The following is a 13,286-nucleotide window of genomic DNA, read 5'->3' as shown; positions in this document are numbered from 1 at the left end:
TATGTTACGTTAACATACCAGGCACCTTCTCAGTTGGTTATTTATGCCTCATATAACGTACACTTATTCAGCCTGTTGTTCACTATTCTTTATTTATTTTAAATTGCCTTTCAAATGTCTTTTCTTGGTGTTGGGTTTTATCAAATAAATTTCCCCCAAAAATGCGACTTATACTCCCGTGCGACTTATATATGTTTTTTTTTTTTTCCTTCTTTACTATGCATTTTCGGCAGGTGCGACTTATACACCAAAAAGTACGGTAAATCGTTGTAGTTATATTGTAAAACTTAGAAATGTCGCTTGGAGCGATAAGTGAAGAAGCCATACGAGTAGAAATATACACCGAAAAGTACGGTAAATAGTTGTAGTTATATTGTAAAACTTAGAAATGTTGCTTGGAGCGAGAAATGAAGAAGCCATACGAGTAGAAACGCATTGGACAGCCAGATGACGGAATGGCACTTGTACTTCCGGGTAAAAGCTCAAAAGAGTAAACTCGCTCAAAAGATGGCGCCGTAGCACAAACAATTGCATGTGTTTTATGGAAACTATTTTCATTTTGGCTGTAAGCGAAGAAAAAAAACACTAATTGGCCGTAGGGTGCAATGCGTAGGAAAAAAGTAGCGGCTTATCGTATGTTGTCGTCATAACAAGAATATCGGTCGATCTCCATAACAAAAAAGATAGTTCAACGTTTTTTTTTATACCAGCGCGTCTGCAAGAGCCTCTTCTACGTCTGAGCCGGTGTTGAGGACCCTCATGGCGCTGACCGAGGATGACAGGCGGCTGGACTGACCCATGCCGAAACTGGACCCTGCAGGTGGAACCAGACGGACGGAAGTGAGAGGAGGAGGAGGAGGAGGATGGAGGACGCGGGGATTGAACATGCTGTGTGAGGGGAGGGGGGGGGGAAAAAACAACGCTGGGGACGACTCCTGCTCGTCCATCTTTAATGCACACATAGGTGTAAGTCCATGTCATGGCTTGTTAGAGAAAACATGGCTGAAAGAAAAATACATGACACCGCATGCGAATCCACCGGAGGGCGTCGGCGTCCTGGAGCCAAATAAATCAAAACACAAGCAGAGGCGAAATACGGACGAGAGAAAGAGGAAGAAAAAGAAAGCAAGGCACTAAAGATGAAGGCAGAGTGGGTGGGTGGTTGAGGTACGAAGAAGGAGGTGTACTCAGCCTTCACCTGCAGCCCCAAAAGCATCAGGTGTGTGGAGAGCTCCAGTGGAGCGAGAGTAGCTCCGTGTGGCTGCAACCGACATTAACACACACAATTTATGGCGCAATCACCACGCTGCTCCGTGGCAGGAAGTGAGTGGAGGCAGAAAAGTCCAAAAATAAAACCAAAAAACATGCAGCTGATTATTATTTCCTACAACATCTTCCAGCAAGGCAGCGGAAAAAAAAAAAAAAAAAAAAAAAAAAAAGGCCTCAACACTGCTCATCATCATCATCATTATTATCATCATCATCACCGCCATGGGGGCGGGGCCGCTACTGCTACTCACCGAGGGGGGTGAAGGAGCGAACGGGGCTGGTGTCCCGGCTGCTCTCCCTGCTGGCCTCTCGGCTGCAGCCCTGACTCATACTGGGCCGGGGGATACGACTGCCCCGAGCTGACGCCAGCCGGGGGGAGCGGAGGGGGGTGTGCGCGCGCGGGGGAGAGGGGACGAGAGCCGCGCCGCAGCAGAAGGAAAAACGAGGAGGAAGAACATCGGTGGTGAGACGGGCGTCGAGCGTGAAACAGAGAGCAAGACACAAACGTGAGGGGGTGAGGAAGGAGTGGGGGGGGGGGAAAAGGGCGGGTGAGGAATAACCATATGGGTGATTGACAAGGGTCAGAACATGAGCAAAGGTCTACTTGCATCGGGGAAGGCAAAGAACATGCAAATTAAAGGTTGATACTCAGAAGGCCAAGCCTGTACAAGCATGAGCACATTAAAAAATGCATCACTGTCTGATTGGCTACACCACCTGGCATACTTGCCAACCTTGAGACCTCCGAATTCGGGGTTGGGTGGTAGCGGGGGTGCATATTGTAGCTTACCGGAAGAGGTAGTGCTGCAAGGGGTTCTGGATATTTTTTATGTTGTGTTACGGTGCGGATGTTCTCCCGAAATGTGTTTTGTCATTCTTGTTTGGTGTGGGTTCACAGTGTGGTGCATATTTGTAACAGTGTTAAAGTTGTTTATACGGCCACCCTCACTGTGACCTGTATGGCTGTTGACAAAGTATGCCTTGCATTCACTCGTGTGTGTGTAGAAGCTGCATATATTATGTGAATGGGCTGGCACGCTGTTTGTATTGAGGAAAAGCGGACGTGATGACGGGTTGTAGAGCAGTGGTTCTCAAATGTTGCTATTCTAAAAATAGCAACAATTCAAAAATCATTAATATATTTATTGAACAATGCTTCAACAAAGTATGAATGTAAGTTCACAAACTGTGAAAAGAAATGCAACAATGCAATATTCAGTGTTGACAACTAGATTTTTTTGTGGACGTGTTCCATAAATATTGATGTTAAAGATTTCTTTTTTTTTTGTGAAGAAATGTTTAGAATGAAGTTGATGAATCCAGATGGATCTCTATTACAATCCCCAAAGAGGGCACTTTAAGTTGATGATTACTTCTATGTGTAGAAATCTTTATTTATAATTGAATCACTTGTTTATTTTTCAAAAAGTTTTTAGTTATTTTTATATATATTTTTTCCAATTAGTTCAAGAAAGACCATTACAAATGACCAATATTTTGCACTGTTATACAATTTAATAAATCAGAAACTGATGTCATAGTGCTGTATTTTACTTCTTTATCTCTTTTTTCACTGATTAGTGGATAGTTGAATTAAAAAAATGTTCACAGGGGGTACATCACTGAAAAAAGGTTGAGAACCACTGTTGTAGAGGACGCTAAAGGCAGTGCCTTTAAGGCACACGCCCAATATTGTTGTCCGGGTGGAAATCGGGAGAAATTCGGGAGAATGGTTGCCCATTTTCGAGAGAGGCACTGAAATTCTGGAGTCCCCCGGGAAAATTGGGAGGGTTGGCAAGTATACCACCTGGTGCTTTGGCATGCACACGACAACTTGTAAGGCAGGGTGTCAAACTCATTTTCATTGTTAACGGTGAGTAATAACTGAATATATAAATAAATGTGTAAGATTCACCTGGTGATGTGGAGGCGATTCCTGAAGGAACTGAAATCCAGATTTTTTTTTTAGAATTGTTGAACAGGCTGAATATTTTGAAATTCGAACAGTTTGAATCTGATGAAAAATGTGGGAGTTGTGGAACTTTGAAGAATGTTCCATTGATTTCAATGGGAATTTTGTGTAAAGTGGGAATTTTTGAGGGAAAATGGTAAAAAAAAAACTTCAGTTGAAATGGTTGGTGTTGGAATTTTTCAAATCGGTCGATAAATGTTAAACTGAGAAACGGTGCAGCTCGGTTGGGAGATTGGCCGTGCCGGCAGCTTGAGAGTTCCGGGTTTGAGCCCCCCACTTCTGCCATCCTAGTCACTGCCGTCGTGTCCTTGGGCAAGACACTTTACCCACCTGGTCCTGGTGCCAGTAGTTAAAAAAATGTAACGTAACTATTGGGTTTCACAATGTAAAAGCGCTTTGATTCATAGGAGAAAAAGCGCTATATAAATATAATTCAATTCAATTTTATTACACAATTGCCAAGGCATTTGATCAATATATTGTTTTATAAAGATTGGCAGCTCAGCCAGTCGCCTGAATTTTATTGTGGAATTTACCGTGTTTTTTAATAATTTTTTTTTTTTACATCATATTACTCTTAATAGAAAAATGCTACCACTGTTTTTACAGTATAATTTAAAAAATAAATTTATCCTAAATTTATGGTTGTTTTTACGGTGTATTACCGTTAATTAAAAAAAGAATGAAAAAATGGTACCACTACTTTTTACGGTAAGATTCTGCCGACTGAGCAGCCAGTTTTTTTTAAATCATGAAATCTATGATTGTTGTATTCACAGTATATCACTGTAAGTGTAAAAACAGTACAAAATATTTTGTTTATTTAACTAAAAAAAAATCGTAACTGTGTAACCATTTAGTTTTTTTATCGTAAAATCTATTGTCATTTTTACAATGTACTATTTAATGGATAATTTGCTTGGACGTCAAGTCAATCAGATTAAAAAAAAAATATTAACCTTTGTAATATAAGATTTGTGACATTATTAGGAAACATAAAAATAATCGTTAAAATACTTTCCAAGCTAAATTCATACAATTCTAACGAACACGAGAACATTTCCACGGCAATTTTGACCAGGCTGCTATCTGTGCTGTGAAGCTACGGCTATGTCGATCGAAGCCAAGAAGCTAAACCAACTGGAAACCAATTAGCATACTTGCAAGATGGTGCCAAGTATCAAAAAACATAATTTTTGGGTTTAAACAAACAAAATTAGCTAAAATGCTAGCAGAAATATTAGCATGCCAACAAAAGAGAAGTTAACATACTCCTAAAATGGTGCCAAATATAAAAATTAATACTTTTTAAAACGCCGCTGTACGGAGTGATACATATCCGGTAAAACAAGGAAGTAAGGAGAAGGTATAGATCAGTTGCGTCTCCCCTCTCCCACACACAACACAGGAATTGACGACTGCTGCATGAGAAGTTTACTGGCGACGCTTGATGACCTCATCAAACCGCTACGAGCGGAGCATAACAACAACAAGAGTGTGTCGTTGCCGGTGCTGTAGCCGTGGATAACAGGCGAGCTCGCTCGATCACTGACTAATGACACCATGTCTATGGTTTGGGATTATTTTAAAGTGTGTTTGACACATAAAAAACTTGCAAAATGCAATGACTGCAAAAAATTGGTTATGGGAGGAGGAACCAAGACGTCCTCCTTTCAAGAATCATAAAGAGATACACGATGAATACAAGAGGAAGATGGATGAAAAGCAAACACGGAAAAAAAGTAGTACCACACAGTTGTCGCTTTAAGACGCCGCCGAGAAAAAACTAAAATACAACAAAAACCACTCCATGGCGAAAGCCCATGTTGTGGTCAGGGACAAAGCACGCAGTATGGCAAAAACTACGGTGAAGTTTGGTGTGGCTATTCTGCCCTGCATGGCGCACACTTTGCAGCTTGCAGTGAACGGAGGTACCCAGTCTCAACGCAGCATTTCCGAAGCTCTGGCAGACTGGTAGGCCACTTCAAGCACTCACCACTAGTTTGCAGCACATTTTTGTTACTCATACAAATACGTTAAAGCAGGCAGATTGAGCCCAGTTTATAATTTCCTGTTATACAGTAAACCAGGCAGTCTGGCATTAAATGAGGACTATGTTATTCTCTACTTTATTACTCTAGTACACTCCGGACTGAAGCTGCGTGCCTTCATTTTTTTTGTAGCTGTTGTTTTGAGGCATGTTTAAAACATTTTTTTTTTTTAAAGTATACGCTTTGTGAAAGTCAAAGTATAGTATTTCCCATAGTTGTAGTAGGTATCAGGATTATCTCAGGGTGAGCATGTCCCAAATTCCAAACTGCAATTTTGAGGCATGTTTAAAAAAAAAAGCACTTTGTGACTTCAATAATAAATATGGCAGTGCCATGTTGGCACTTTTTTCCAGAATTTAAGTTGAAGTTGTTCTCTTATTTTGGAAAACTTTGTTACATTGTGTAATGCATCCAGCAGGGCATCACAAACAAATTAAGCATAATATTGTGTTCATTCCAGGACCACACATATTGGTATTGGTAATTAAGAGTCTGACAATATTGGGATATCGGCAACAAAGCCAGTATCAGACATCTCTAATAACTACAATATTAATGAACAACAATAGTATTAAAGATTCATAAGTACGTCAAGGAGATATTTCAGTTTTTATTTTACGATTTTTGTATGACAGTATAATATTTGCTAGATTACCGTATTTTTCGGAATATAAGTCGCTAACAGCCAAAATGAAATGGGCGAGTTCACTCTTTTGAGCTTTAACCCCGGAAGTACAAGTGCCATTCCATCATCTCGCCGTCCAATGCGTTTCTACTCGTATGGCTTCTTCATTCATCGCTCCAAGCAACATTTCTGAGTTTTACAATATAATATGTATTATTCGGGGTATAAATCGCCCCGCAGTATAAGTCGCACCTGGCGAAAATACATAATAAAGAAGGAAAAAAACATGCATACGTCGCACTGGAGTATAAGTCGCATTTTTGGGGGAAATTTATTTGATAAAACCCAACACCAAGAATAGACATTTGAAAGGCAATTTCACATAAATAAAGAATAGTGAACAACAGGCTGAATAAGTGTATGTTATATGAGGCATAAATAACCAACTGAGAAGGTGCCTGGTATGTTAACCTAACATATTATGGTAAGAGTCATTCAAATAACTATAACATATAGAACATGCTATACCTTTACCAAACAATCTGTAACTCCTAATCGCTAAATCCAATGAAATCTTATACGTCTAGTCTCTTACGTGAATGAGCTAAATAATATTATTTGATATTTTACGGTAATGTGTTAATATTTTCACACATAAGTCGCTCATGAGTATATGTCGCACCCCGGCCAAACTATGAAAAAAACTGTGACTTATAGTCCGAAAAATACAGTAATAAGATATTGTTGTATAAAAACAAAGTAGTTTAATGAAACGTTATTTCCAGGTGTTTAACGAGCCACGTAAAATGAAGTGGCCCCCGGGCCTTGAGTTTGACACCTGTGCTGTTCTTTCAAAAGCCACATACATGCGAGGATAGCCTTGGCCTAATCACAGCGTGCATTTCAAACCAATTAATTTGTCTGAGCAGGAAAAAAAAAAAACCCTCTGTATTGACAAGATGCACCTGATGTTTGCTGTGCTCACATTTAACACTTCTACAGGATTCATTTAAGCGGAATCACGGGGGGGGGGTCTACATTCGCAATCAAGTCCCGGGTCTTAATTGCACTCTTCATGGCCTCAGCAGCCGCCCAGCCAATAAGGGTTAATCACAGCCTAGATGGGAGGGGCTACAGCCACCCTGTGAAGCTTAATGGGCGGAGCCTGAGCATGTCTCTGGTCCACTGGGGGAGGGGGTGTGTTAGTGCAGAGACATGCTTTCATGTGGACCACATGTTAGCTTGGCATGCAGGGAAGAGGTTAGGGATGGGTACCTTGCACAGTTCAACACATACGCTAACTACCTGGTACTCACCACTACAGTTTTGGTACTTGTGTGTAATAAATGTTCATTTCTTCAATAATAACACAGTTGAAAATAATAACTGTGCACTTCAGTTATTATAGTTATTGTGTAAAGATATACACTATTGCGTCTCATGTCCCTCTTAAGCGAATATTTATGTATTTATCTGTATGTGTCAAGCCATACTTTACCTCTCACGCCCCGCTCAAGTAAATGTTGATTTATCTGAATGTGTCAAAATATGCGCTATTACATGATTGTCTCTCACGCCCCCCTAAAATTAATGTTTATGTATGCGTATATGTCAAGATATACAATATTACCTCTCATTCCCCCTCTGAAGTGTCAAAATATGCGCTATTACACGATTGTCTCTCACGCCCCCCCCTGAAATGAATGTTTATTTATCCGTATGTCTCAAGATATACAATATTACCTCTCAAGCCCCCCCTGAAATGAGTGTTTATTCATTCATCTGTATGTGTTAAGGTATACAATATTACCTCTCACACCCCCCAGAAGTGAATGTTTATTCGTGTAAAGACATACATTATTGGGTCTCATGCCCCCCTTAAGCGAGTATTTATCTGTATGTGTCAAGATATACAATATTACCTCTCACGCACCGCTGAAGTAAATGCTGATTTATCTGTATGTGTCAAAATATGCACTGTCACATGATTGTCTCTCACACCTCCCCCCCTAAAATTAACGTTTATATATCCGTATGTGTCAAGATATACAATATTACCTCTCATTCCCCCTCTGAAGTGTCAAAATATGCGCTATTACACGATTGTCTCTCACGCCCCCCCTGAAATTAATGTTTATTTATCCGTATGTCTCAAGATATACAATATTATCTCTCACGCTGCCCCTGAAATAATGTTTATTTATTCATCTGTATGTGTCAAGATATACAATATTACCTCTCAAGCCCCCCCTGAAATGAGTGTTTATTCATTCATCTGTATGTGTTAAGACAGTGGTTCTCAATCTTTTTTCAGTGATGTACCCCCTAAAGAAGTAAAATACAGCACTATGTCATCAGTTTCTGATTTATTAAATTGTATAACAGTGCAAAAATATTGCTCATTTGTAGTGGTCTTTCTTGAACTATTTGGAAAAAAAGATATAAAAATAACAAAAAACTTGTTGAAAAATAAACAAGTGATTCAATTATAAATAAATATTTCTACACATAGAAGTAATCATCAACTTAAAGTGCCCTCTTTGGGGATTGTAATAGAGATCCATCTGGATTCATCAACTTCATTCTAAACATTTCTTCACAAAAAAATAAATCTTTAACATCAATATTTATATTTGGCGGTATAGCTCAGTTGGTAGAGTGGCCGTGCCAGCAACTTGAGGGTTGCAGGTTCGATTCCCGCTTCCGCCATCCTAGTCACTGCCGTTGTGTCCTTGGGCAAGACACTTTACCCACCTGCTCCCGGTGCCACCCACACTGGTTTAAATGTAACTTAGATATTGGGTATCACTATGTAAAGCGCTTTGAGTCACTAGAGAAAAGCGCTATATAAATATAATTCACTTGCTAAAAATATTTATGGAACACGTCCACAAAAAAATCTAGCTGTCAACACTGAATATTGCATTGTTGCATTTCTTTTCACAGTTTATGAACTTACATTCATATTTTGTTGAAAGAGTATACAATAAATATATTTATAAAGGATTTTTGAATTGTTGCTATTTTTAGAATATTTCTTTAAAATCTCACGTACCCCCTGGCATACCTTCAAGTACCCCCAGGGGTACGCGTATCCCCATTTGAGAACCACTGTGTCAAGATATACAATATTACCTCTCACGCCCCGCTGAAGTAAATGTTGATTTATCTGTATGTGTCAAAATATGCGCTGTTACACGATTGTCTCTCACGCCCCCCCTAAAATTTATATTTATCCGTATGTGTCAAGCTATACAATATTACCTCTCATGCCCCCTCTCAAGTGTCAAAATATGCGCTTTTACATGAATTGGTACCCAGTGGTATCGACAGAATTGGTGTGGTGCCCATAAAGGTACCGAATCCGGTGCCCATCCCTAGCACACATTGGGGTGATTGGGGGCCGGTCAGGAGGCGGGGCCTTACCTCCTCTGCTGGCGCCATTGTAAACAGAGCTAATGCTGGAGGGAGCTGCGGGACAGAAGCGGGGAGAAAGCAAGATAAAGGCGGGGAGCAGGAAGGTTGAGACCCAAGGAGACATTTTAGGCGAGAGGGTGTGGAATCAGCGTCTTGCTTCTCACCGACAGACAGACGGGTGGGCGAGGAGTCTCTGGAGCAGCCTTGGCTGCGAGGGATGCGGCTGCGCCTCCGGCCGTCCCCGGTGGTCCCCGCCAGCACCCGGTGGGTCCCCGAGCTCATGGTGCTCAGCGTCGTGGTGGTCAGCACGCGGCCGGGCGAGCCGCTGCGACTGCCAGCTTAAAGGGAGAGAGAGGGCGTGAAGTCAGACTTCTGCTTAAGAACCATCAATAAGTCACAGAAGCAATCAGTGGCATCTTCCAGGTGCACCACCGTGTGGGTTTTCTGCTTCAACGACACCTAGCGGCACTCGCTCGCACGGCGTCTCCAAAGCCACGAGCGTTCAAGTGACATTCCCAGATATCAGACAAGGAGACTATTCGTAGTTGTGGACTACCTCCTTACTTCAATAAATATGTCAATCTCACCCCCTATTCGAACACTTAGTGACGTAGCACAAGGCTCTCAAAGCAGAGCAGAGCAAAAAAAACTGCTCCCGCAAGCACCCAGCATGCATTGGCCCGGGTGGGAGGAGTTTGATGTGGCCACCTGGGTGTCAAGTGAGGGAGGGGCGGGTTTCGTCTAGCATGGAGTGAGTCAAAATGAAGACATTTTAGAAAAAAAGAGGAAAAATAATTTCGGCGAGATGGCACTTTTTTGGATTTTTTCCCCCAAGGGACCGTAGATCTCTAGGGTTTTTAACCCTGTTGGGCAATACAGAAACAACAGGTAGGAACTAAAGTGCAGGACTGTATGAATAAAATAAATTCAAAAAATTAACAAACATGCTGTTTTAAAAGAGCAGATTTGTTGAATAATAATTACAAATAAATACAAAAAAAAAAAGGAATCAAATGAATAAATACACAATGAGAAAAGATAAAAAATAAATACAAATAATAATCTAGTCCCTGCGATGAGGTGGCGACTTGTCCAGGGTGTACACCGCCTTAAGCCCGGTTGTAACTGAGATAGGCACCAGCACCCCCCGCAACCCCAAAAGAGAATAAGCAGTAGAAAATGGATGGATGGATAACATAAATTCATTTTCATGCTTAAATAAGGAACACAGACCAGAACATTTCCTGGCACTAAACCTACAGAAAATAGTTCTTCTCGGGTTTCTTTAGGTTTACATTTTAAGTCAGACCAACATGGTCTGTAAATGATGCAATGCGTTCATGCCCACCAAGACCCCTAATAAAAATTAGGGGCCAGATATTGTAGGTTTTTAAACGTCTTTCTGCTCCTTTTCATTCATCATGTATTTTAATCTTATGTTTTATTCCTTTCTTTGATTCTTTATGAAATAAATGAATAAATAGCACACCACCCATGGCGTGCTCACCTTTTAGAGCACAGCTGTGACTTCCTGGTACTAAACCTGCAGAAAATAGTTAAGTGGGTTCTTCCGAGGATATCGTAGTGGTTTGTGCAGCCCTTTGAGACACTCGTGATTTAGGGCTATATAAATAAACAGTGATTGATTATCATGTTTCTTAATGTTTACATTTTCACACTATTTTCTTACACTTTATTAAGGATTCCTTATTTTTTCAACTTTATTTTAAGATCTTATTGTTAAGTGTTTAATTCAGGGGTCCCCAAACTACGGCCTACGGGCCGGATACTGCCCGCTAGCACCCAAAATGTAGCCCACAGGAAGTCCCAAGTTAAAAATAATAAAATTTCTTTAAATGTATTTTTTATTTTTATTTTTTTAAATCTGTCCTTTTTATAATCCATTTTACTCTTGTTGTCTCCTAGCCGGTCAGGCAAATCATTTTGTCAAAAAATGAATTTTCTCATCGATAATGTGACATCATTAGCGGCAAGTGCGCGCTCTTTCGGTCAATTAGTGCTCGAGAAATATATATATACAGTATATACATAAATATATATATGCATACATCAACATGGCGTAGTGGGTAGAGCGGCCGTGCCAAAAACCTGAGGGTTGCAGGTTCGCTTCCCACCTATGGACATCCAAATCGCTGCCGTTGTGTCCTTGGGCAGGACACTTCACCCTTTGCCCCCGGTGCCGCTCACACTGGTGAATGAATGATGAATGAATGATTTGTGGTGGTCGGAGGGGCCGTAGGCGCAAACTGGCAGCCAGTCTACTACAGGGCAGCTGTGGCTACTAATGTAGCTTACCACCACCAGGTGTGAATGAATGATGGGTTCCCACTTCACTGTGAGCGCTTTGAGTATCTAACAATAGAAAAGCGCGATATAAATCTAATCCATTATTATTATTATTATACATATATATACACACATAAATATATATATATATATACATATATATATATATATACATATATATACACACCCACACACATATATACATATACAAATATATATATATATATATATATACATACGTATATATATATATATATTTGTGTATATATATATATATATATATATATATATATATACATACGTATATTTATACTCTTCTCTGAGCTGCCACTTTATCGTGGTAGAGGAGTTTGCGTGTCCCAATGATCCTAGGAGCTATGTTGTCCGGGGGCTTTATGCCCCCTGGTAGGGTCTCCCAAGGCAAACAGGTTCTAGGTGAGGGATCAGACAAAGAGCAGCTCGAAGACCTCTATGAAGAAGACAAAACATGGACCCAGATTTCCCTGGCCCGGACGCGGGTCACCGCGGCCCCCTTCTGGAGCCAGGCCTGGAGGTGGGGCACGATGACGAGCGCCTGGTGGCCGGGCCTGTTCCCATGGGGCCCGGCCGGGCACAGCCCGAAGAGGCAACGTGGGTCACCCCTCCAATGGGCTCACCACCCATAGCAGGGGCCATAGAGGTCGGGTGCATTGTGAGCTGGGCGACAGCCGAAGGCAGGGCACTTGGCGGTCCGATCCTCGGCTACAGAAGCTAGCTCTTGGGAAGTGGAACGTCACCTCACTGGGGAGGAAAGAGCCTGAGCTAGTGCGCGAAGTGGAGAAGTTCCGGCTGGATATAGTCGGACTCACTTCGACGCACAGCAAGGGCTCTGGAACCACTTCTCTCGAGAGGGACTGGACCCTTTTCCACTCTGGCGTTGCCGACAGTGAGAGGCGACGGGCTGTGGTGGCAATTCTGGTTGCCCCCCGGCTTAAAGCCTGCACGTTGGAGTTCAACCCAGTGGACGAAAGGGTAGCCTCCCTCCGCCTTAGGGTGGGGGGACGGGTCCTGACTGTTGTTTGTGCTTACGCACCAAACAGCAGTTCAGAGTACCCACCCTTTTTGGGTACACTCGAGGGAGTACTGGAAAGTGCTCCCCCGGGTGATTCCCTTGTCCTACTGGGGGACTTCAATGCTCATGTTGGTAACGACAGTGAAACCTGGAGAGGCGTGATTGGGAAGAATGGCCGCCCGGATCGGAACCCGAGTGGTGTTTTGTTATTGGACTTTTGTGCTCGTCACAGTTTGTCCATTACAAACACCATGTTCAAACATAAGGGTGTCCATATGTGCACTTGGCACCAGGACACCCTAGGCCGCAGTTCCATGATCGACTTTGTAGTTGTGTCATCGGATTTGCGGCCTTATGTTTTGGACACTCGGGTGTAGAGAGGAGCGCAGCTTTCTACCGATCACCACCTGGTGGTGAGTTGGCTGCGATGGTGGGGGAGGATGCCGGACGGACCTGGGAGGCCCAAACGCATTGTGAGGGTCTGCTGGGAACGTCTGGCAGTCTCCTGTCAGAGAAAGTTTCAATTCCCACCTCCGGAAGAACTTCGAACATGTCACAAGGGAGGTGCTGGACATTGAGTCCGAGTGGAGCATG

At 42.0% G+C, this 13,286-nt stretch overlaps 1 protein-coding gene across 1 annotated transcript in view; it reads right to left on the bottom strand.

Annotated features, from left to right (window-relative positions):
* clasp2 (cytoplasmic linker associated protein 2) overlaps positions 1 to 13,286 on the bottom strand; it is a 136,547-nt gene that overhangs the window by 35,034 nt on the left and 88,227 nt on the right. The window contains exons 22-26 of the mRNA XM_061897143.1: positions 9,499 to 9,672; positions 9,344 to 9,388; positions 1,521 to 1,628; positions 1,205 to 1,261; positions 708 to 820 (exon numbers count right to left, since the gene is read on the bottom strand). Of these exons, the coding sequence (XP_061753127.1) occupies positions 708 to 820; positions 1,205 to 1,261; positions 1,521 to 1,628; positions 9,344 to 9,388; positions 9,499 to 9,672 (497 nt within the window). The remainder of the gene's footprint in view (positions 1 to 707; positions 821 to 1,204; positions 1,262 to 1,520; positions 1,629 to 9,343; positions 9,389 to 9,498; positions 9,673 to 13,286) is intronic.

Source organism: Nerophis ophidion, linkage group LG04 (assembly GCF_033978795.1).
Source record: "Nerophis ophidion isolate RoL-2023_Sa linkage group LG04, RoL_Noph_v1.0, whole genome shotgun sequence".
Classification (NCBI taxonomy): domain Eukaryota; kingdom Metazoa; phylum Chordata; class Actinopteri; order Syngnathiformes; family Syngnathidae; genus Nerophis; species Nerophis ophidion.
This window is presented reverse-complemented; position numbering and strand designations above follow the sequence as displayed.